This window comes from Sinocyclocheilus anshuiensis, unplaced genomic scaffold (genome assembly GCF_001515605.1).
Source record: "Sinocyclocheilus anshuiensis isolate Anshui unplaced genomic scaffold, SAMN03320099.WGS_v1.1 scaffold364, whole genome shotgun sequence".
NCBI classification, from domain to species: domain Eukaryota; kingdom Metazoa; phylum Chordata; class Actinopteri; order Cypriniformes; family Cyprinidae; genus Sinocyclocheilus; species Sinocyclocheilus anshuiensis.
This window is the reverse complement of record NW_015555735.1, coordinates 730,842-757,592: the sequence shown is the minus strand read 5'-3', so window position 1 is coordinate 757,592 and position 26,751 is coordinate 730,842. Positions and strand designations below refer to the sequence as shown.

The window sequence follows — 26,751 nt, the reverse complement described above, 5'->3', positions numbered from 1 at the left end:
TATGGTCATATATTTAACTTATCCAGTTACACTGATCTGGCTATATAAATGCAAAAACAAACTTTTACACAATCTTAGAGCAGTAGGATCTGATCACTGCAAACTTGTTTCTGTGTAGGCCTACACATGGATCCTCTTCATTCAGGTTCTTGCTCTTTATGTTAGTTTACTTCAGTAACACATAATATAGATTGTAATGACAAGAGTGTTTAATTCTGACATTTTGTTCTTGGATATTTGGTATTGAGGCTGCGTGAATCCTTGATAGAGCTCATCTGTCTGTCAAAACAAAAGGTCTGTTTCTTCAGTCACTTAACCTGGAGAGCACATCGACGGGCACTGAGACAAAAGGTTAAAACTCTGAGAATGAAGAAAGAAAAAATGTAACACAGTACAAAGCATTTTAAAAAATTCAAAGTGTTGACCCAGACAAGCCACACATTCTTTCTTAACAACAGTCTTCAGTTGTCACTTAACCTGGAGAGCAAATCGACAGGCACAGAGACAAAAGGTTAAACCTCTGAGAATGAAGAAAAAAAAAGTAACATTCAGTACAAAGCATTTAAAAAATTCAGTGTTGACCCAGTCAAACCACACATTCTTTCTTAACAACAGTCTTCAGTTCTCAGAGCTTTTCCTTTGAGAATTGAGGAACATTTACTTTGTTGGTCCTGAAGAGAGATTTAATCATAATAATCAAAAACTTCAATACGTGAATGATTTTCTCTCTGCATAATTCAGTTCGGCATTCAAGGGATCTTCAATTGCATTTCACTTTAAATGAATCGAGTGCCCTTTTAGTGGTATTTGCATAACCAGGATGATGTGATTTTCTCATCCATATATGATATATTTCTGATCAAGCAAACGTGATAGAGGTTTTTCTATTAAAACTTAGAAATGGGGTTGTTAGTTAACTCAGAACACATTTGTTTTGTCATATTTAACCACTATTGTACCAATAAAGTTGCCAGTATGAGATAATTTGTGCATATGTAGCCAACAGTCTGTAGAATCTTAAAAATAAAGGTTCTTTATTTCCTATCTATTGTTAATTGAATTTAACATCCATGTCTTTGTATTATTAAAATATTCTTCATTAAAAAAATGGTTCTTTTAAGAACTGCTCAGAGAAAGGTTCTTTGAGGAACCCAAAATGGTTCTTCTATTGCATTGCTATAAAACCTTAATTTTTAAGAGTGTACTTTTAACATAAAGCTGCAGAAATTGGAAATAGTACATTATATAATTCGTATTTTTACTGTATTTCACTGACTTCAAGCACACTACATGGTTCTCTGAGAGGACGGAGAGAGGCCAGAGACACATGGCTCCTCCCTCAGTGTTAGTAAAAACATTCCAGCCAAGCGAGAGAGCCAGCGAATTTGAAACCCTGGAAGTCTGTGTTTCTGGTCCCTTCTCCTCTCACATGTTCACTAGAGGACAAGGGCGGCCCATAAGCAGCTGCAGCACATCAGCCTCACAGAGTTTGGAGTGTTCTTTTGTTTTGTGGAGTACCTGAAAGTGTCCCTTCTCCAAAACCACCATGAAAGCCACCATATTCTTCATTCTCTTGACCGTTTTGGCTCGTTCGAGAGGCCAGTACCACTATCAGGGCCTGATGAACTACTTGGAAAATAGGATGCTCGCTATGGAGGTAAGAGAAATTTGGCATATCTGGCTGCATTTTAGTATACTTTCTGCATTCCTGCTAGTTTTCAGCCATTTTACAGAGACGTCCACTTTTCTAGACATGCATCAAAACTAAGAGTTAAACGGTGTTAATAGGACAGTTAAGAGAGTTCATTATATTTATTACACTCAAAAACACTTGAAAATGCATCTGTAACAGCGATACAGACACCCTAAAGTAACTCGTGTTCGTCAGACACATTGTCCCAACACAGCAGTGAACCATCAAAAAGTGTTTATTTAAACCAGTGCTGTCTCACATCTACTTAAGATTTATCATAGACTTTCTTTTCTCGAGTGAAGTTGTACCCCAGAGCAGAGAAACATCCCCCTGATTGACAGAATAGTTTAGCTCAGCAGTTTTGTTTTCAGTAAGGCTGAGCTGAAAAAATATAACACTGATTCAATAACCTAAATAATTATTACTCATGATTAAGTAGACACTTCATTAGAATAATGAATTTATTCAGTCAATTTACATATAGGCTATCATATGCAGACAGGTCTGTCTTGATTACCTGAATCAGCAGGAGTCCATTCAACTATTAAACAGTGTTTTTCATAAAATGAGAGTGAGGCTGGGTACAACAGGATTGAAAGCTCCTCAAAAGAAATAGTTTTTTTTCCTGGTCCCAAAGTACAGTATATGATGACTGAAACATGTATTTTTAATGAATATTTAATGGAGCAACAACATTTATGCAAAACAAAGTTTGTTTTGATTCAAAATCATGTAATATTAAATTCAGCTAGAGCAGCAAGCCTGGAGCAAAAGACCCCTGGGGTGGCCACAGTGACATGCTGTGCATATTTAATGGCAATATTGACAATTTGGCTCCCATATTCACATACTTTTAATACAGTAATATATTTTTGTGAAACGTTTGAGCATATATTTGTTCTGTAGCCCCTGCAGCAAGGGGGCTTTGCATCTCAAACCATTGAACCTGTTTGACAGCTGCTGAAATAACTGATTTAAGCACTTTGAAGAAAAATTAATGTTACACTAGTGTTTAAAAGTTTAGGGTCAGTAAGTTTTTTTCTCCCCCCCCTCCCTTTTTTTTTATTCGGCAAGAATGCATTAAAGACATTTATAATGTTACAAAAAAAAAATAAATTTTCAAACTTTATTCAGTAAAAATCCTGGAAAAAAAGTATCATGGTTTCCTCAAAACCATTAAGCAGCACAATTGTTTTCAACATTGATAATAGTAAGAAATGTTTCTTAAGCATCAAATCAGCATATTAGAATGATTTCTGAAGGATCATGTGACACTGAAGACAGGAGTAATGATGCTGAAAATTCAGCTTTGACATCCCAAGGATTTTAAAATATATTAAAATAGAAAACATTATTAAATTGTAATAATATTTCACAATAAATTTGTATTTTAAAATATATGTGATAATTTCATTGATTCTCATAAAGCTATGATCTTTTGTCAAAGATCCATTGTACCCTATTAAAGTTTATTTTATTAAAATATTATATACAATTAAGTCACTGTATAGCTGTAAATATGTTGCATATTAATGCTTTTCTCTTATTATATCTGATATATGGAACTGAAGGGTCTCAAACATTTTGACTCCTTCGACTCGACAAGAACAGGTGAATTTCTAAATTGTAGAGGCAATGGTTTTTCACATTTGTTCAAAATTATGTATTGTACATTAATGAGTTCCCTCAAGTCCTTTCGAAAATACTCTCAGACATTACTCAGGTTCTCCATCTCCTGACTCCAGATAACGATTGTGATAAACCTTTCAAATAATGAATGAGCTTTTTATTCTACAGTTTCCTTGACTGGGAAAAGGAGACTAACACATGCGGTTCAGAACACTTCTGCAACATTATTATCACAAGCTCTTTAATAATGCACAGAAAACTCATCATTGGAATAAGATATCATTGGAAAGAATTTGCTGCACTCTGTGATCATCTTAAACAATTGAGTGACTTGTCATTCTTCCAGGAACGCATTGCCTTGTGGCATGAACAGAACAACCGTTACAACTCTGACCTGAAGGAATTCAGGCAGCAGGCCGCAGACCTGTTGGAGAAGTTGGGCAAGGAGCACAACAAACTGCGTTCAGACATGGAGGGCGCAGGAGCACGGGTAGACCGTGTGGAGCGTGAGATGGACTACATTGAAACCAAAAATCCCCCTAAGCCTTGTGTGAAAGCAGCAGAAAAAATGGTGGAACAGGACGTGGTTGTCAGAGAGAGGAAGAAGGAAGAGTTCTTTGAGTTGTCTGGTAAGTCGGGAGAATTGAGTTTTGACAGCTGAAGCACAACTTTTGATCATGTACTTTCAGTTTTAGCTTTGACGTAGTCTTGGTCGAGGGAGACTAGCTAAATTTAGCATGCTATTACACAGCAGACCAGTTTGGGGGAAAGGTTTGGAGTTTTCTCTGGAAAATTGTAACACTGGAAAATGAAACTGGGAGAATTAATAGCTGCAATTCAAGACAGAGAGTATGAACGATGAGCATGTGCTTTGATTTAAGACATTTGTTTTTTTTGAGAGCTAGCATCCCAATTACACTCCCCCATATTGGGATTGTGCTGTAGGCCGTGGGGCCGTCTCATCCAAACAGTCTTTGCTTTGATGGTAAAAACCCTGGTTTCTGCTAATGCTTGGCTTATACTAGGATTTATTGATTTATTGAGGAAACATGTGGTGTGTTCTGTTGATTAGGAAACAAGGAAAAAAGAACCAAGCCAATCAGTTCACTGGATTAGCCAGTTGGCTTTTGGTTTAGATGTTACACAACTGTTGGGTTGTAGCCTATTTTGTTAGTATGATGGAATCAAAGCAGATGAATGTAAATGTGTTTCATTTGGCTGTTCTTCTGTCTCCACTGAAGTGCGGTGTTGTTAACACTGTGTATATTCCAGTAAATGCCAAGACATTGGCAAAACAAGACCAAGACTTTTTTTTTTCCAAGACTGAATCCAAAATTCCAATCCATATAATTAATTTATTTCTTTGGCAACAAAAGATACATACATATGTTGTACATTAATGCTTTTGAAAAACAAAAAGTCTCTTTTGCTCACCAAGGCTGCCTTTATTTGGTCATAAAATACATTAAAACATTAATATGTGTGAAATATTATTACAATTTACAATACATTTAATGAATGAATGAATTAATAAATAAAAAATTATATTACTGGCCCCAAACGTTTTAACATTACTGTATATATTATCAAAACAATTTTATAACAAAGAGAAGCAGTGACAAGGGAATCCACAAATAAAAAGTGGGGAAAAAAATTATAAAATAAATATATTAGCATATACTTGATTGAATGATTGCTATAAGCTTTATTATATCTTTTTTAGAACACTCTCTTTAATTTATTGAATTTATTAACACTCTCTGACTCTCTTTAATTTATTGAATACATTTAATAGAATTTTAGCAGCAAAATGTGACAAAGTATGACAGAAGAATCTATTAGAGCCCAAAACGTTTCAATAAATGATGTCTTCGAAATTATGTATCTTAGAAATAGTTCCCAACGGCCTGTGTATTATAATGAAGAGTATTAACAATTATCCTCGTTAAGCCCCACACAATCCTCCTTGCCTGCACATTTATAACAGCAGACATGACATTTAAGGGTGGATCTTTCACTGCTGGAGGCTTACAATGTCAGTTTTCTTGGTTTATTTCTTTAATAAAGTAAAACAAGGGTTTAAACTCACAATCATGGCTTCATTTTTCATAAAGCTGTCTTCCAGTGCTTGTGCAAATGAAGCAGTCTGTATAAATTGCTTTCAGAATTCGCCATATGAATCATAGGACGCTTCCCGTTGACATTAATCATGTTTGTTTTCATCGTCAGTGTGCGTGAACATCGTATCCAGTCTAAAAGCAATGAAGATCCTTAAGAGATTGGGAAGCCCGAAAGGTGTCTGGACCAAAGATGCCAGATCAGCAAAAGTCTATGTTTTTAACGGGACGTCCGACAACACGCTGTACGAGTTCAACTCCATGCGAGAGCTCTTGGCATCATCAGGCGTATCTAAAGGCAGGCAGATCACTGTGCCCATCGCTTGGAACGGGACCGGTCATGCAGTCTATGATGGCTTTCTCTATTACGTCAGTGAAAGTTCAGAGCTCCAGGTTATCAAGTATGACCTCAAGAATGGTTCTGTTGCAGACAGCGCAGTTTTTCCCATGGACGACCGCAGCCCGGTGTACCAGCTCAATCCAGAGACGTTGGTGGACATGGTGGCGGATGAGGATGGGCTATGGGCGCTGTATCCAGCTGGAGACACTATTAATCTTGCTAAGATGGACATAGATTCTCTGGATATAGAGCTGATGTGGGACACGGCGTGTCCAAGGAATAATGCTGAAGCTGCTTTTATTGTCTGTGGCACGGTCTATGTGGTTTACAACACCAAGCCACCGAGCCGCTCGCGTGTGCAGTGTGTGTTTGATGTGAATGACATGGTAAGCAGCGGAGAGGCCCCTTTGGTTTATTTCCCCAGGCGCTACGGTGCCCATTCCAGCCTCAAATACAATCCTGAGGAGCGGCAGCTCTATGCTTGGGATGATGGGTACCAGATTCTGTATAAACTAGCGCTGAAGAAGAAGTTATGGGCGATTATGCCACCACCTGAGGAATAGTGGCCTTTTTTAGCTCTTAAAAGGCTGTATGTTCCTGGGTACGAAAAGTTTGTGATTTTCCTAAAGGGATAGTTATGGAAAACAAAAATCCTGCCATTATTTACTCACCCTCATATTGTCAAGTCTGTATGGATTCATTTCTTCTAAAGAAAACATTTTGAAGAATATTTTCCATTCAGTTACAATGGATGAGGATTGAAGCATTTGAGCTTCAAAAAGCACACAAAACCATCATACGTTTTATTTCTGAGTCAGAACTTTTTAAATGACTTGGTTGATCCAGTTCACAAAACCAGCCTGAATGATTTGTTCATGACTGAACCTGGTCTCAAGTTCAAATCACTGATACTGAAGAGGAAGATTATCTGCTCATTTTAAACAACTTTAATTTGGGTCTTTATCTCACACAAAGCTATAATATGAAGAGGAAGAGGAAACAAATTAATAAAATATGAAAAAAATGTTAGTTTTACCTGTAATTTTATGTTAAAATTTAAACCCTGCATTATTAATTTAAAATAACTTAAATATAGGTCTGTTTCTCACATAAAACAGAAGACTTGAAATATAATCTCTTTTATAATATAAGTACAACCACTTTTATTATAGTAGTTTTGTTTCCTTGCTCCTGTCCATTGTAATTAAATGGTCAACAGCATTCAGCAAAATTATTAAATAAATAAAAATAAACGAAAGTCTTTGGTTTTGGAACAACTTGAGGGTGAGTAAATGATGACAAAATTTACATTTTGGAGTGTACTAATCCTTTACCTTTAAGAATACACAGGTATATTGCTTTTGTTGCACATATTATAAAAAATATGAGACAATAAACAGTCTCAATAAGTGACAGATCAATGCTAACCCACTATTTGTGATTTGATGTTCACAAGACTGAGAAGAAGCAACTCCATCCTTGAAATGACTGAACCAACATTTTATTTTAGCATTTTTGAAATACAAGAACTTTTTCAAACATTACAAGTTATATTGCAAGTACAAATGATCAATACAAAATTAGAAAGTTGTTCAGATTCACAAGGGGGCAAAAACAGGTTGTTAAAACACCAGCACACAGGAGTTAGTGATGAGGTAAAGAACCAGATCTAAACCTTATTAACTTTACATTCACCTACAGAAACACACACTTGTTATCCGAGTATTACATCATTGGTGATATTGTAAAAACAGGACCAAAAGTTGTACTTTGTCACAACCATTTCTTCAACAAGTTGACTTTGAATTTTTAAAGATTCTGTTAAAATATTAAATCTATTTTACTATATAGAAATATTTAAAGCTTAACAGATACCCTAGGAGATGATGGAGGACATTATGTAAAACTATCCCCAAGTGCCATGTATATTTTAAGATATTTCAGCAACACCCACTGGAGATCAGTGTAAAGTCTTTGCTCTGGTATCTTGAACCGTGCCCACCATCTGTGACAATTAATTTCCTGCATAGTAGGTTGTTTCTATCAAGGGTCAGCTCTTGTGCATTTGTACGTGCATTGAATTTTCTGTCTTTTCTTATTTGAAACATACAGTCAAAATGTCCAGGAGCTTGAATAGAAGTTCTGAACTCATGTCATTTCTGTGCATTTATGTCATTTGTTTCCAGCATATGCAGTTTTGTAATTTCTTCTTCTTTTTAAATGAATGAATGACAGGAGAAACTTTAACTATAGTAATCATAATTTAGCAGGGGTTTGCCTGAGCATCTCTGTTAAATTTAAATTCCAAGTTAAACTGTGTTATGAATGAATTAACCATGTAAAATAAAATGATTGAAACCACAGGGATAATCAAATAAAGTATTGCGGGCAATAAAAGTATTGAATTTTGTTAAATCATTTATGACTTTAAATATCCAAAAAGTAATACTAATTCTTATTTTGATTGCTCAGTTTAGCTTTGTTTAGCATTACATATTATAAAAATAATTAGTGGGCAACATGGCATTAGTTTTTTTTTCTTTTTTCTTTTTAATTTACAGAAACTGATCCGTTGACAGTTATATATTAAATTGTTTGGTTATACAGATAATTGATTCACTATTTAATTCACATAGTTTCAAGTATCCCTTTTGTCTACATGAAAATCAAACAAGCAAATAAAAATATTAATCTGAAGATGAGCGTTAGTTAATTGCCTATAGTTTTATGCTGTAATGTTAACCCTGCTCTTTTATACAATACAGAATATGAATATATTTTTTATAAATTTGAGCATACATTGTTTACTCAAGACATTTTCCCAGACAGTGTATCAAAATACGGAAATCTTTGACAGTCCAATTTAACTCAAAATGAAATTGTCAAAAGATGAACGAGATGTCAACATGAGATTGAAACAGCAGGAGGATTCAAAGAGGAATTGAATTGCTATTAAAAGCAGTGCTACTAAGATACAGAACCGCTTCTGTAGCTCTTGAAATGCTATTGTAACAAAGTGAATAAAAGCCACATAAATCAAATCAGACCTCTATGAATATTTCAGCACTTTTTCCTTAAATGCCCACTTTTGTACTCCAGGTCTCGCCGATGAATATTAATGTAATCACATCAATTTATTCAGCTACATGTGAAGTGGTTTTGTGTGTGAACAGGAACTTCTTTACACGTAAACGTTTTTGTTTTGGCAAGAAATTAATGGATAGGAAAAATGTGTTGTGCTCTGATAAATTTTGTCTCTTTTTACACACAACATTTATACAACATCTATAACTGATAAATATTTAAATATTCTTCATAAAACGTGTACCTTCACACAGTTTTCATACAAGGATTTGACAGAGAAAATGGTTTGTTCTTAGTATACAGCACATGACAAATCCATTCCCTTCTTTTTTCTCACTCACAAAACAATGTCCTTTCCCTCAATATTTTATACACCATCCTTTCTGACCTCATTCTCAGTACTTCCAATAGTTGATCCTACTTTCAAAGTCTTTAGATCTGAGCAGGGCCATCTACAAAGAGCCTTGCAGTGTTGTGCGGAAACTTCTGTTTGCATGTAGACCGCTTGCAGAACACCACATCGGATTTCAAATGCTTCAGGAAAATTCATATTGGAAAGAAACATCTCCGCTGACGATACCAAGCTATTCTAGGAACACAACGTTGGCTTTGAATAGTATTCTAGGTAGGCTACAGGGGTTTGTACAACACTCCCAAGAATTGACTGAGGATCGTACGGACTGGAACAGCTTGAACATGGTGAACATCAGGGCAAAGACAGCAGGATCTTAGATCAGTGTTTGGGAACCATCTAAAACAACCCATAGGAGTAAATGGAAATAGCAGGGCTCTTGTTTTCATCGGAGTGACAAACGGAGGATGCCGAGCCTGTAGTTTTACATATGGCTCTGATCAAGGACTGGCGGGAGGTTTGGGGGAGGGACAAGACCCCTGACTGTCAAAACTGGCCGTTCTAGCTTTCCACTGTAAGAGAAGACATATGAAAAACCCATCAATGAGAGCATTATAGAGCAGTTTGTTGTTGTAGCAGAAGGGCTGCACCCTATAGAGTGGATTTCAATCTGTGGTTGCATGAAATTGATGTACCTGAAGTTATATTACAAGTTGAACATGCTCGTTATTAGCTAATTATTTTCTATAATGAATAATATATGACAAAAATATTTGTTTCAATAAAAATTAAGTATATATATATTGTTTCAGTTGAGCAAAGCAACCAAGTCCAATCACATCTAATCCTGTTCCACTTAAGCAAACTGCACACACAAAGGTACAAATTAACTAGTGCTATCAAATGATGAATCGCATCTAAAATAAAAGTTTTTGTTTACATAATATATGCATGTGTACTGTGTATATTTATTATGTATATATAAATACACACACATGCATGTACTGTATATATTTCAGAAAAAAAATTATGTTTATATAATAAATATATTTATTTATAATATAAATTATGTGAATATAAATATAGACATGTAAATACATGTAAATATATACATAATAAATATACACAGAACACACACATATATTATGCAAACAAAAACTTTTATTTTGGATGCTATTAATCGTAATTAATCATTTGACAGCACTAAAATTAACCAACTAATTAATCTCCAACTTGATTTTTCTCATGTTTTATGCAATTATTTGCACTTTACAATATAACACAGTTGTAAAAACAGAATTGGCCTTTTTGGAAAGCCTTTGAATAGACTTCTGGTACACTATTCAGGGTTGCCAGGTCTATGTAACAAAACTAGCCCAGTGGCCAATTAAAACTAGACCAAACTAGTACAATGACCCTATATCAAAACTCAAAATATGCCATTCCCATACCTAATCTACATATTGTCCAGTCACTGTTATGCATTATACAAAACTGCAACTTGAAAATCACTATACAGTAATAATCATAAACTGTCTGTTTTCATGAAGGAGCTCAAACTTCCCCTCCCTGCCTGTGCCGGTCTTAGACAAAACTCATCATCTAGCACTAGTTTTATAACTGGAGGAATATGAAAAGGATAAAACATTTTAATCCAAGCATTTTAGTCAGTTACAATTTATTTGATATGTCAAACCTCTAACCCATGACAATAGTTTAAAAGTACCCCAGTTCCACTGGAAAACGGCAGACAAATTTATTCAGTATAAAAATTGATAATGTGAGCATTGTTCGGCTTAATTATAATGAACACTAATTACACTAATAAAATATGATAATTGAACTCAAAATGTATTGAAAATGCAACTATAACCCATTTAATTACCAAAAACAATGATTTGTGGTCTGTGAAAGCCTTTGTTTATTGCTCAGACTTACTTAATTAAATATTCAGATTAAAGAGTAAGAGCTACACCTCTAAACACAATGCATAGATGCCCAGACATAACCTCAACTGAATCATATTTATTGATGTTTGTTCAAAACAAAGGCAAATGCTATTAAAATGGCATATTATTATTTTTAACAGAACAAAAACATGATTAGAATAAACGAAGAGACCATGTGATAACCTGACATTTGCATAGGGCCAAATAAAAAAAATTTCCCCTCATGATTAACTCTTGACCACAGGTCAGAAAGGGGACAGAATTTCAGTGTATGAATTAAAATCAGCACTGACATATTCTTCTCAAGTATTATTCATAAAGTGACTAGAGGGATCTGAATGTTTACAAAGAAAGATTGGTGACTGGTCAGAAATGAAATGCAATTTGCATATGAAAAACTTAGTTCTTAATTCAGAGAGTTATTATATCTACCCCTCATATGTGTGTTTACATTTGCTGGAGGGAGGTTACTTACCTCTTTTTCTGATTTCTTAGGTTCCAGCAGGGGGTGCCAGTGTGCAATTGGCTTACGGGGGTATGCGAGCATCTCATTCCAGTGGTCTCTACCTAAACCTTCAGCACCACTGCCCAAACGGCACACACCAATTATCTCATTATGCCCCACTCTGAAAAAAGAATAATTTGTTACGAAATTATCTATACATCTGTATATTCCTTTAATGTAAAGGAATAGTTCACCCAAAAATATATTTAAAAAAATTCTTTACTCATCCTCAGCCTCAGGTCATCCAAGACACATTACATCACTTGCTCACCAGTGAATCCTCTGCAGTGAATGGGTGCCACAGAGTGAAAGATCAAACAGCTGATAAAAACATCGCAATAATCCACAAGTAATGCAAGTAATCCACAAACTGTGTGTTTGCAATAAATCCATCACCAAGACATTTATCCATAATATTGCTTTCTCCAGTGTAAATGTTGTCCTGAATCAGAAGAGAAATATGCACAGATCAAGTAGTGTTTAGTAGCAAAAACTGTTCTAAACAAATATATTGGTGCATTTTGATGTGAAAAGACAATGTCCACAGGAGGAAGCCTTATTATGGATTATGAACTCATATTTTGGCCAGAAGCAATGGTTTAATGATGGATTTGTTTCTTAAAAACACAGTTTTTTAATTGATGGTCTGGACTGGACTGGATGGATTAATGGATTACTTATGAATTATTATGATGTTTTTTCAGCTATTTGGATTATATTCTAACAATACCCATTCACTGCAGACGATCCTTTGGTGAACAAGTGATGTAATGCTAAACTTCTCCAAATCTCTTTCAATTTAGAAACACACTTGTCTACATCTTGGATGGCCTGAAGGTGAGTACATTTTCAGCAAATTTTCCTTTTTGGGCAAACTATTCCTTTAAGTGATCCAAACCAAACACATCCACACTGGCAATGAATAATATACCAAAGTTTGCATGACCTAAAAGCCTTTTGTTAAAAGACAATGATATGAGTTTGTATGCCAGTGCAACTAACCTCTTTTGCAAAATGCTATCTGTGTAAAAATATGTGCATATTCAGAGAGAGTAGATGATGTGCCACAGGATAAAGAAATCAGCATACATTTACCTCAGCGGTGCTGAACTTTACGTGAGTCCTTTTGTGAACCCACGGAAGAGAATTATGAAATAGCAGTTTCTGACATTTAATAGAGTGTGTGTTCCTTTCTCAGAAACTCTCAGTACCACAAACAGACTGTTTGAGACTTGAGAATGTTGGGTAAAATATACCTGGTTCTTTGCCCAGTCACCCGCCTGTAGAGAGGTGAGTACTAAATGCTCTGACACCTGACCTTTTCCTCTTCCTACTGAAGCACATGAACCATGAGATTATTCTGATGTCTGGTGTTCCTGCTATTCTAATGTTTCTTGTACAGGTTGTTATTTGTAATGTAGTTCAGCTTAATTGGCATGACAGCTGATGAATAGTATTGGTAAAGCATTTTTAGGTTATGTATAAAATGTTTTAGAGAAGATAAAAACAAAAGAGAAATACATCCATCTTGAATAAATCAGCTCCCTTCTAGAAGCCTGAATTGCAAAAGTCAATTTTGTCATCATTTTCTGAAGTTATTTCAAACTGGTCAATTTTTTTTAAAGAATAAATTAAGAACTATTTATTTGATAAAAATAATAAACTATGTTAAATAAATAAAAATGTTTTCCCCCATGCAATTACAAAGAATAAGGATGCAAAATCATCAAAAATGTATCTTAAGTCATATACATATTTGCAACTCTGGCGTAAGTAAATGATAACAGAATTTTCTTTTTTTTTTTATTAAACTGTCCCTTTAAATTTTCAATATAAAACTGAGAAATAGCTGTTTCTGTTACGTACAGGTCATAGTCCATGACTGAGATGTGCAAGCTGACTTGGTCCATGCTCTCTGGAGGGATGTCAAAGATAATGGCCTCATTATAAGTGGGATTCAGGGTGTTCTTCTTTGTTGTGGTCTTCTTCTTTTTCAGGCGTCTTCCATCACAAATGAGGGATACTTTCACATAGGGATCTGCTCAGAGAGAACACCGTTATCAGTTCAGCTCATATAACTGTTATTAATTTCACATTTGCAGCTTGAGCTTTTATAAATGATCTTTAAACATATTGTAGTATGCACTAGTTTCAATTAATTAATCCTCTTTTCAATAGCTTGAAGTTGATGAGAGTATTAGATGAGAAGATTAGAAGTGAATGCCGGATATCTTCATTGAGCCATCTTAATATTCAGTGTGAATGGAAAGCCATTGAGATTTAGAGCTTTAATGGAATGACTTGAGTGCTGATTCTGACATCAGAGCTGCATATTAATTTCCATATCTCTCCATCATTGCACAAATTGTCTGATCTATTATGCTTGTACATTAGTAAGCCATAAACTACTTCCAGCTTAGTCAGAACAAATCAGATGAGCAGTACTTGTTCTGACATCAAATTTGCTTGGGGCACTTCTTAATAGATATTATCCAGTTCACGTGAATTCAATTTTACTGCAAATGAAAAACGTTTACTCTTCAGCAGATAAAAGCTAAAATGTCTGGTGTGAGACACTGTGTCATTATAAGGGAAAAACCAATATAGTGTGAGTAATTCATGTTACTAGAGCTTAAAATCGTTCCCTGCATCATATTCGGAGTGGTTCTTTAGACTTTCGGGTTTAATTCGCTCAGTGATGCTGCTGATTTACCTTTGGGAAATTTTGTTTATGACAGAGAGAACAAAAGCCAATTAGGAACATGAAACAATGATTAGAACATGCGGGAAATGTGCATTAACAATATATGGGAAAACAAAAGAGGTTTCCAGAAACCATAAAACCAAATGGAGCAATTATCGGGAGAGTGGTGCCACTTTTTACTTTTGTTGTCCTCTTGGCAAGGAGAAATGAGACAGAGGTAAAACTAATACACATAATTATATTTCAGGATGTGTCAAGAGGTTTGAATCATTGAGGAATGCATGAATGATTTATATTTTAAAGGAGACCTATTATGGCCCTTTTTATAATATGAAATATAAGTCTCAGGTGTCCCCAGAATGTGTCTGTGAAGTTTCAGCTCAAAATACCCCACAGATCATTTATTATATCTTTTTGAAAACGCCTATTCTGAGTGGAAGCAGAAACACGCCGTTTTTGTGCATGTTTCTTTAAATGCAAATGAGCTGCTGCTCCCCGCCCCCTTTTCCAGAATAGGGCTGTGCCTATACAGCTTGTTCCTCAGATACTCTGTGAAAAAAATTATTTTTGGATTTGATTATCATGTCTATCGTGCTGAAATCATGCCTTTTAAACCATATTAGTTTAAACTTCTGATATACGGTTTCCTGAGCGCACATATCGGAAGCACGTGCACAGAAAGTGGCTGTCACATGGCATGTGGGTACTAAATTAAGTTCTCTTTCATGTCTTATTGTGCTTAAACTGTCAAATACACACAAGTTTATGTTAAAAACACACATGAGTTACAAAAACAGTCGGTTATGTCTGTGAAGGTAAACAGCTGGGAAAGCTGGGAAATTGCATGTTTATATTAGATCTGTGTGGCAGCAGCGTAATATACAGTAAATAATTCAATAAATCCACTGCTCTCTTGTCTCCTCTGAGGCTGGGAATCTAAATAGAGTTCTGTGCTCGTCAGTGCAGCCAAAGACAGAACAGTTTGCATGCTTTGATCGAACTTTCGCTATTTGCGAAAACACAACGGTGGCGCCGTGGGTGGAAACTTGCAGATTAAGGGGCTGTATGTAATATTATAATAATATCCCCTTTCTACATCACTGGGGGAGCAAAATCTGAGCAGCTCATCTTTTCACAAGCTTGCAGAGAAAGGCTTCCAAAAAAAATGACTGGGTTGTTTTTTCATGTTTTCTGGGTTGGTGATGCACCGAGGACCCGTTTATAGCACTTAAACACGGAAAAAGTCAGATTTTCATGATATGCCACCTTTAAATCAAAATATGAGCATAAATGAAAAAAAGATATATATTAACCTTTCTCTAAACCTGACCAGAAAAGCTTTAATATTTAGAATATGTAGACAAATAATTTACCTGGTTTTAAATAGTTGAAGATCACCAGCATATATGATATACTGTATATTTTTAAACATGAACAAATTGGCTTTGACATAAATTTGCTATGTACAAAATTAACAATAAATAAATAAACAAACAAATAAATAAATTTATTATAAAAATGCATCCCACTATTCTCGTGTGTATATGATGGGCTAAATGTATGTTCACGTGACAAAAATGATATTTGCTATATTAAAAGAGTGCTTATGACACATTTCCCCCCACTCTCCACTGCTTCTAATCTCATATATGTATTTTGATGGTCAAAGGCAGTAAAGCTGATGAAATACTACCTGAATATCCTGTAATGTCCATTGCCTTTAGGTTCCTGCATTTGATGACAGTGAGTGTTAATCTGCCTGCCGTAGGTAGATAGCAGAGTGAGAACATGATCTCCCCAAGGTCCACGCTCTCCTGTCACACAGACACACACAAAGCAATGCAGCATGATATATTGGCACATTTTGTTATAAAGGTCACCTTTTCAATTCCATAGCACCAGATAATAGTGACAAAAACAGTAATTGTGCAATAATGTACCAGAAACAGACACTGTTCCCCCAGCATCACTCACAGTCAAGATCAGAGTACGGAAACCCATTTCTGTCACATAAAGAGTCATGATTATGAGATAAAAGTGGTACATAAAAAGTAGAAAATATGAGAAAAAATGACAATGAAAAGACAAAATTATGAGATAAAGTCAAAATTCTGACAAAAAGTCAAAATTGACGAATTGAAATTAAGATTAAAAAGTTATTGTGACAAAAAGTGAATTATTTTACTTTTTGTTATAATCATGACATTTTATGCCATAATTATGACTTTATCTCATAAATAAGACTTTTTATCTCATAATTCTGACTTAGTATCTCATAATTTAGACTTTTTACCTCATAATTACCATGTTTTATGTCCTAATTACCTAATTTACCAAACCATGATTTTTTTATGTCGTGGAAATGGGCTTCTATAATAAAGTACCAATGCTATGGCTAACCGTCATTAGCGGTGTTTCGTTCATGAACAAATCTACGTTTGTGAATAATTTTTTTTAAATGGAGGAATCCTTGCATCAGTATTGATAGTGCACCATTTATTAATAGAACCTGAATAGAGAAAGATACTATATGAATAGAATGTCAGTCACTTTGCCATAGTTTTTTTTGCTAAAAGCTAGTTAGCACTGCGAGAAGTTATTTATTGGTGTTTGAGGATGTGGTTTGGCATTTTGACTATGAAGGTTGGGTTTAATAAGCCCGTGACTCAATATCGAGGTCTAAAGGAGTCCTGTTTGGTCCGATACAGCCACGGCGACCAATTAGTTGTTGCGATTCTCCAAGCCACACTGCTCTCCTGGACACCACTCAAGCATACCGTTAATTAAACGTCAACACTCCTAAACACACCAGCCTTTCCACCATTTTCCTCACAGCTGATCCGAGCGGGTTTCTTTTAGATCTATCTAGATAAAATAAACAAATCCATGCAGCAAAACATTTTAAGAGGTGAAGCGCAATGCATTGGAAAAGTGGTATTTTTAGACTTCAAGACCACCCACTTTTCTGAAAGTTAAGCATGTGCAATGCAAAGGCGAAGTATGCTATCTGACGGTGCTGGAGTTAGTGTGTTAGCATCATCCTCTCAGCGGTATTAAGTCTGGTGTAAATATGAATCACTTTAAATGAGCTCAGTAAGCCACTCTCTGACGGACATATCCCATGACTCCCCTACTTGTGGCTTAATGTCTCTCTAGCCCTCTAAGGTGATTATTTGCAGGTTGTGCTTCAGTATCATATAGGGACTTTTTAAAGTAGATTGATGGATGGGTAAATGCAAGCTTAAGAGATAAAAAAATGCAAAAAATGTTTCAGAAAAATATTTGTAAAGCAAGTAAACTTTAAACAAATAAATCATTGGATATTACTGAACATTGATGTCTCATTATGGCACAGGATAAAAAAGTGATTTGATAAAAAAAAAAAAAACATCAAATAATGAAGCTTGAAAAAGTATGTCTGATTTCCAAAAGAGTAACGATGTGAGACCATAGTGAATATTACTAATTTTACCAGAATCAAATTCCTTCAAGCTTCACTCTACTTCAGTCCTTGAGCTCATTAAGTGACTAAATGAGTTAGTAAATGTCCTTCTGTCCCAAGTCCACCTGGCAATGTCTTTTGGACTTAAAGGGACAGTTCACCCCAAAATTAAAATTCTGTCACCATACTCATCGTTATTTCAAACCTGTGATATTCTTTCTTTTGTGAAATATAAAAGCAGAAGTATAACTGTATTTTTTGCTCTTTTCCTTCTAATGAAAATGATTAGTTACCTATTAGCAAGTTTCTAAAATGTATAAAACATCCCAAGTCTTCTGAAATCGAAAAAGAAAAGAATTTAGTTGCGATTTTTCACATATAATCGTCTCATCCACTATAGGTCTGAATTTTATATATATTTAAATATGGCACGTCAAGATGTTTCACACCATGTTTGACGTCAGTATTTCAAATCCCATTGATTCTTGTGTGTCTTGAAATCAATCGCGACACCAAATTTGAACAAAACCACATAATCAAAATGCATAATTAAATATATCAATTATAAATGTGCTTTTTATCATTTTTTGAACTTGAAAGCACCTAACTTGAATTGTATTTGAATGTTGTATTTGAATAACAATACAAATTTGAATACACATATCCATATTGTATAATTGAATAACAACTTAAATGTAGTATTTTTTTACACAAAGCTTTTGTATGGCTTCAGAGGACTTGAATACAGCACACGAGTCGTATGGATCACTTTTATGATAATTTTATGGTTCGTGTAATTTTTTAAGCTTGAGAGTCCCTTGTTTCTAACTTGTGTTCTATGAAAAAGAGCAGCGTTAACATCCTGCTTAACATCTCCTTTTGTGTTAAAAAAAGAAAGAATATAATGCAGGTATGAAATGACTTCCGAGTGAGTAAACAATGAACGTATTGTCATTTTTGAGTGAACTACCCCTTTTGATAGCTTTGAAAAGAAGTGCTTTGAGTTCCAGATTCAAATCTCCTACCAAGTGCAATAGAATGTGTGTTTTTGTTCAAGGGGCAGCCGGCCTCCTGCCATGAAAGCAATAACCACAGGTTTATTGAATCGCTCCTCTGAGAATAGCTGTAAATCTAGAAAACCGAGAGAAATAAGACTCATCGAGGAGCAGTTGAAGTTCATCTAGAACTCTTATTAATTTAGCAGTCTTAGCATCAGCAGGTGTACAGCGCACAACGTGTTGAATATTGTGACTGCATTTTACCAGACCATGTCAATAATGCAACAAGCTAATTCACATACCTTGGCTGGCATCTAATAGTCTTGTTATTTAGAGTCAATTTTTTAATCTACACAAACTGTCTGAGCAGTGCAATATCAAGAGTACTTGCTGAGGTTTCAGGATCATCCCTTCTCTTGCCAACCAAAATGGAACTATTTGTCCAGAATGCTGCAGATGAACAATATTTATCAGGCTCGATAGACCAGGTTTATATTATCTTGTGATACAGTGGGGTCCAAAAGTTTAAGACCATATAGAAAATCTTACCATTCAGAGGTTTGGGGTCAGTATGATTTTTAATGTTTTTGAAAGAAGTTTCCTATGCTCACCAAGCAGAACAATTAAAAAAAAAATTTCTGCTTAATATTTTGTGTAAACAGTGATTTTTTTGTTTCAGGATTCATAGATGGATAGAATTTTTTTTTCTGTAACAGATTATTATTTTGTAACAATGTACTGCCATTTTTTTTTATCAATTTAATGCTGGTGTTAAAAGTATTAATATCTTTCAAAAAAACAAAAAAACAAACAAAAACAAAAAACAATCATACAGTCCAAAACCTTTTGAACGGTAGTTCATTTAATATAAATGTAATCTAAAGTTGTAATATATTAAATTAAATAAAAATAATAAATAAAATGTATATATTAAATGTAAAATTGAATAAATCTAATTTTAACCTGGATCTGAACATTTGAAAATGTAATCAATTATAAATAAATTAAATAAATCAATTGAAATTGTTAAATTGTTAATGTGAACTTCTTTGTACACCTGGTCAGATGTTTTCAAACCAAATATGAAAACGTTATGAAATTTTATTCTACATTTTACAATTCAACTTTAAATTGTTATGCTCCCAATTTAATTAATAATGAAACATTCGTATTAAAAATAGAAAACTAGTGGTCTTGTACTTTTGCACCCCATTGTATATTGATTTGCATATCTAATACGTATGTGATCAATACATATCTGTGCATGCTTACTGTACATCTCTCCCCATAAAAAATTGACTTAAAAACCAGCAGAATTTGTACTATCATGATTTGCCAAACACGTCAAGAGAAAAGAGAGCAGCGGGGTTCTCTTACAGAGGTAGCATACTGAATGTCTTTCCAGATGGAGGTCTCCCTTGAGAGATCAGACACTTCAAACAGATTGTCCAGTATGACCTCCCCGATCATATCATGCCGTGAGAACCTGTCAAAGTCGAAAACAGTGAGATGGAGCTTCCTGACGGGAAGCTCATCGTAGGGTACCGGAAACTGGAAGGACTCGTCAAACGTGGGGTTGAGTGTTTTACGATGGACTCGTGTCTGGAACTTCTGCTTCCGATCCGGCAGCAGGTAGATCTTGACATACGGGTCGGAGCTGCCGCAAAGGTCCTTGGCTGGGAGATCAAATGCCTTGAGTATCTTGACAAGCAACATCTCGTTCTCATAGTCATAGCGGAGGGAAAAGTTGATCTTGCCGCAGTTTTTGCAGCCTTTGCTATTGCCGGATTCGTCGTTCTCTGTGGTCATTTGCTTGTAGAGTTCAGGCTTGATACGGCCAATGCTGGTTGGCTGCTCATCCACATCATAGTCATCTCCCAGGTCCAGACTCCCTACCTGCATTTGACGGGGAAGGTGACGTTTGAAGGAACTATGCCTGGAAAAATGAGATAAAGAAGAGAAAGAGTAGCATGAGGGATTTGATGAGTGTTCAGAAAAAGTTGGATTAAAAACTGAACGATTGCCCAAGGAAAGTTTTTTTTTTTTTTGAACACAGGAGCCACAAAGCATGCGTTAAAAACCTTACATTTAAATTGAAAATATTTATCTTTAATATTCTAATTATTATTATGAATAATAAATATTATAATATTATATTAATAAATATTAATGTTATACGTATATAATAAATATTATATATTACACACATAAATATCCATACACTGAAACAAATGGTGCAGAAAAAAAATTCACACAGAAATTTCTGTTAAATTTCACAATTAATTACAAAGAAATGGCAAGTAAACACATTGAATTAAACAAAATGAGAAATATTCTAAAAATAGTATTTTCTTGTACAATGTGCTAGTTTTCCAAATTTCAAAAATATATATATTTACATTGTATATAATGTATAAATACATTTTATATAAATTAATATATATATAAATTTGCTGTCATTTGCTATCATTTCTTCTGGCTTCAGTACAATTGCAATAAAAAAGCAAATTATTGAACTTAGCAAACAACATATCTTCATAAATAAAAATATACAGAGCTGCCTTTATATTTTAAAAAGAAGGCCCTTCACATTTGTCTTTGCCATCAAAAGGTTGGATAACCCCTGTCCAATAAAATACATGGTACATGGCCAATATTGTGTGACTACCCATTCAAATGAACCAGTTTGGCCCTTTAATTCTAGTGAAGACAAACCTTAATTCAACAGCATATAAGTTAATATGAATAAAACCACTGCTGTGCCAATGCTCTGTATAACTGAAAGCAGTGGAAAAATCTTCAAGAGCAGCCAAATACTGAAGCTCAATTAAATATTCCTCCTTAATGGGCAAATCATTCATGACAAATATTTCATTTCAAGTGGACAAGTACAGTGCTGTAATTAATGTGTCCTGGAACTACCCCAAAAGAATCAAGTATGCATGAGCAGAACTTGTCTTGGTTCCAGGGATTAAGGAACAGCTAAACATTAAAAACTTGCCCTGAAGTGACACTAAAATACATTATTGAAGGCATAAAATAACAAAGCAGTCTCAGATGAAAGACTCCACTCTCCTCTAAATATTTATGCATCATCAGCAATATTCTTTTCAAATATAAATATTTTTACACTTCTCTTGTCTGTGTCATTCTGTTATGGGGTATATGTGATTGATGATGTCTTTTGAGTCCTGCTGTGAATGGTCTGACAGTGTGATTCATAGTATGCACTTCTCTCAGGTATATACAATGCTGCATATTTTAATGAAATGTGTAAATGTGTATGCAGCACTGGCTGTGTAAATGACTGCAGGCACAGACTGAAATTGTATAAAAGATGTGGAAAAAGGCATGCAGTTGAATTAAATTGTAACATGTTTAGAGATTATTTTAGAGAATAAATGAAAACATTCAGTAATTTTGTTATTGTGCAACACTGAAAGTAATGAAAGGGGTAAAATGGCCCCTACCTTGGGCAAGAAGCTTCCTTTTTAAATGTATTTAATTCCTATCTGATTTTCACAGAATATCCTAATACTTCATACTTAATTCATTATTACTCAGATTATTTGACTGTACTGACTCTATTGGATGAGAACAAAACTTGAACTCAATTGAATCAGATAATGACACTATTTTATTCCATAGAGCTGCTTTATAGCTGAATCGAATTTGTTTCATAAATGAATTTTGATTTATTATAATTATATCAGCATTAAACTGACTTGAGCTGAGTAATGACACTATTGCCTCCTGTAGAGCTGCTTATAGCTAAATTGTACTTGTTTTATAATTGATGAACTTTACAAAGTCATCAAACTGAACTGAATCAACTCTGAACTGATTTAGAACTAAACAATGACACCAATGTCTTTATAGAGCCGCTTTCCAGCAGAATTTCATTTTGTCTCATATTTATCTTCCTGCTTTGTATTGTTTAAACTGCTACATAAATCATGTGTCTTGAATTGTAATAAATATATCTAAAATATATCTTATAATAAGATATAAATATATCTTATAATATGATATAATTAATTATAAGATATACAATTTTTTTTAAAGGTTTTAATCATGTAAAATATGAAATAATTTGAATAAAAATGTAATAAAATTATATGAAAAATATAATTTACAGTATATATATACTGTATATATATATATATATATATATATATATCTGAAGAGTTCAGATGCAAAAGCCTCTAAGTGGTGTTTGAAATGTTCTTCTAAAATGAGCATTTTTCTCAGGCTCCTATGTGTAGGTTCAGTAATTTCACATTAATGGCAATAAATAGGTTATTTTCATTGCCATTAAAGTGAAATAACTGAACATAAACATAGGAGCCTGAGGAAAATGCTAGTTTTTGAAGAAAATTTCAAACGGCACTTAGAGGCTCTTGCATCTGAACTCTTCATACATATGCAACTCGTCATACAATGCCAGCATTTTTTGATCATCTTCACAAAACTCTCAGGCTGCTAGAATATCTAAACATACAATATATCAAAATAAAGAACAGGACCTCTGATGGGTAAGCATTATGTAATAAAAAACAGAATCAGAATGATTTCTGAAGGATCATGTGACACTGAAGACTTATAATGCTGAAAATTCAACTTTGCCATCACAGGAATAAATTCCATTAAAAAAAATATATATATAAAATTGTAATAACATTTCATAATATTACTATTTTTGAAATATTACATTCAAGAACATAAAAAATTCTTAATGACCCCAAACATTTGAACAGTAGTGTATGTGTGTAATTTGGCACAGTTACCTGGTGGACGACGCTGGCTCTGTGGTCTGTCTTTGCATGCGCTGCGTACGGCGCAGGAAGTGCTCCCTCATGGAGAGCTGCACCTCAGCAGGGATGTCGGGAGAGGTGTGACTTATTTTAACAGCTGCCTCCAGGAAGCCCATCGACGCCATAGGATACTTTTCCTTCTCAGTCGCCATAGTGACCTCAGACGGCTGAGGACTGGGCAGAAGAGACGGTAAATGAAACGAGGGGCAGTCGTCAGGAGCGAGGGCCGCAGAACTCGACGAGAGGGCTTTGTTCCTCCAAGGGACCCAGCACAGCTTCCAGGAGACGAATGCAGCGAGCAACAGCAGCGCCAAGCCACACGCTATTATCACACCGATGGGGAGGCCAACAGCGATGTCTACAGCCGGGCGGAAGTGATGGGCCGCACAATATGGACAAACAGATGGTCAAAACAGTGAGACAGACAAGAAGAGTGCATTAGAAGGGTCAAATGAGCAATGACTCTTATCTATGGAGTTGTTTACTGTAATCTGCAAATCAAACACTGAATTTGATGCCAAGCACACTCACAATCACACAGTGCAGAAATGATGAAATGTAATTAAACTTATCACAGATACAGGCCTATAATCTATTTCCAAGGGAACAATGTTAGCGGAATATGCCGGAGCAATATCAAGCACTCTCACCGCGAAGCTTTTCACCCATCAATGGCTCTTATGCATGTAGGCGGAAAGCAAGCCCTAACTCATTTCTTCACGATTACAGAGAATTTGCTTGCAATAGAACAAATGGACTGGAGAAGCTCCAAGACTGCTGACAAGCACCATGTAAACATTCATTTAAAAGAAAAGGGAGATCTGTCATTTCGTGTGGGAGCTCTATAGGGATACAGGTTCTATAGGTTTTATAGCAATAATATTGAGGCGGCTGAATTCATTTTTATTTTTTGTCTGAGGTGTGTTTGCACAGTAAGAAATACTGATTGCGTTTTTTTTTATCTCAACACTCTCCGCCCACTGCTTCGACCGGTTTGATTTATTTGAAATAATGCATGCTAGGATCTCCCTGGGCTTCCTGAGGAGTGTACAATGTGTCCTTGCTCAAATGGAATATAAATCTCTACTGACAGTTCAAAGGCCACATCTAATTTAGAGTCTTTTAGAACTTTTGTTCTTCATTCAGTTCCTCATTCCTTGCCAAGTCGTTTGTCATTACGTGACTACTGTAAGCACACAATACAAAGTAAAGAAGACTCAAGGTCAGAATGCAGAACTGGAGAAATTAATCAAAACTTTGGTAGCAATTTAAATATATTTAAATATAAATTATATATTTTATAATTTACACAGAAAAAAAAAGGCATATATATTTGCACCAACGCTGCATTTATTTGATCAAAAATACATTAAAAACAGTAATATAGAGAAATATTATTACAATTAATATATTAAAAACAGTGATATTGTGAAATAATATTAAATTATTATTACATTTAAAATAACTGTTTTCTATTTTAATACATTTATATTGTAATTTATTCCTGTGATGACAAAGAGGAATTTTCAGCAGCCATCACTCCAGCCTTCAATGTCACATGATCCTTCAGAAATCTTTGTAATGTTGATTTGGAGATTAAGAAATCAAGAAACATTCCCTATTATCCGTGTTGATTCTCATTGTCTGTTCTTGCTGCTTAATATTTTTGTGGAATATATTCCACAAAATATTTTATAACAGTGGCTATAACCCCAGTGGTAATTTTATTTGGTCATTTAATTTTATTTAAATGTTTTTTTTCCATTTTTTTCCCAGGCATCAGAGGCGCCGTAAGGGGGGGGATTTAGGGCCCCTGATGCCTCAGAAAAAATGGAAAAAAACATTTAAATTTCAAGGGCCCAGCGTTAGAGGGGGCCCTGGAGCGGGGAACGTGATTTCAAACGAGGGGGACCCCCGGACCACGATATTTTTAACTGCGGGGAACGCGGAACGTGATTTTTACCGAGGGGGGCCCTGAGTAAATATGCCATTCATGGGGCCCACAAACCATAGCGGCACCCCTGCCAGGCAAAAACAATTTTCTTCATACATCCTGCTTTAAGGATGTTTAGATATTTGCTAGAAAACAAGACAAATATTCTGGTTTAATGATTTATTTATTTATTTTGCAGTGCATCATACTGTAAGTGCTGATGTAGCTTCTCTAAAGTTTCTAATAGTTTTTGATGTTACAAGCCGTATTTTTGCTGAAGTTCCCCGTTTCATGTGAATAAGCTGTCAAGGGTTTTCTGTAAATTCTGTAAACTGCTTTCTCTAAAGTGTCCATTTGAAGGGCTCAGGGTTTATCCCGAGTGGATATGAAATTTCTAGGTCCAGGGATTTATGTGTTCAGAGGATTTCCACATTCAAATGCTGCCATATAGCTTCTGTTTTGTCATTCGAAATGATCCAGACTCTTAAATGTGGCTCCCACTGGTTTGCCTCTGTTGTCTTTTGAGTTCTAATAAGTTTGGCTAGCCTGCACAGCTGGACAGCGGTGATAATATCAAGCTGATGTGGCAGTTTCGTGGTGTGGTTAAATAATAATTTTAATCATGTATAAAATTAGTGATAAAATGTATAAGAATGTCAATTTAATCCTTTTCCAAAATAAGGATTTATCCAATTTAATCCAAAATAAATTAAATAACAAGGCTATTACCCAGTGTGAGCATTTATGGTATGCAGTTTATGGTATGCTGGACATTAAGGATAAGTTGGCTGTTAATCAGCATGAAGACAGCAGTACAGAAGACATGCAGCAGTAAAGCAATGTGAGCACTGGGGTTTTCTTCCATCCGTTGAGATATGGATAATGAATCCAAACAGTGTGACACTGTGACTCCCCATGAACCTGGTTGCCATCCAGCATGATTATGTTTCCACACAACGCTGGTTATAATACTCAGCTAAGGAGCCATGCATATAATGGTTCATAAATGTAATCAGTCAGTCAAAGTATATTTTTCCCAGGGCCGACCAGGACAGAGGTCATAAGTTTGAGGTGGTTAGAGCGATTATATGGAAAAAAGCCTCACTTGTTTCATGGACTAACATCAAAAGCCAAACTAAGGTCAATGGCATCTAACATATTTTTTTGTATGTTCACTACATGATATATAAT

General features: G+C 35.0%; 2 protein-coding genes across 2 annotated transcripts in view; one reads left to right on the top strand and one right to left on the bottom strand.

The window, feature by feature from the left end:
* The first annotated feature begins 1,439 nt into the window (after window positions 1-1,439).
* LOC107673069 (olfactomedin-like protein 3B) lies at window positions 1,440-6,783 on the top strand. The gene is made up of 3 exons (XM_016466507.1): window positions 1,440-1,657; window positions 3,669-3,951; window positions 5,552-6,783. The coding sequence occupies exons 1-3, from the start codon at window positions 1,547-1,549 to the stop codon at window positions 6,340-6,342; spliced, it is 1,185 nt and encodes a 394-aa protein (XP_016321993.1). The 5' UTR covers window positions 1,440-1,546; the 3' UTR covers window positions 6,343-6,783.
* Window positions 6,784-8,340: 1,557 nt separating this feature from the next.
* Window positions 8,341-26,751, bottom strand: part of LOC107673111 (synaptotagmin-6-like) — a 51,706-nt gene continuing 33,295 nt past the window's right edge. Inside the window, exons 2-7 of the mRNA XM_016466584.1 lie at window positions 23,601-23,985; window positions 20,191-20,749; window positions 16,067-16,187; window positions 13,536-13,707; window positions 11,640-11,790; window positions 8,341-9,787 (exon numbers count right to left, since the gene is read on the bottom strand). Of these exons, the coding sequence (XP_016322070.1) occupies window positions 9,716-9,787; window positions 11,640-11,790; window positions 13,536-13,707; window positions 16,067-16,187; window positions 20,191-20,749; window positions 23,601-23,985 (1,460 nt within the window). The 3' untranslated portion in view covers window positions 8,341-9,715. The remainder of the gene's footprint in view (window positions 9,788-11,639; window positions 11,791-13,535; window positions 13,708-16,066; window positions 16,188-20,190; window positions 20,750-23,600; window positions 23,986-26,751) is intronic.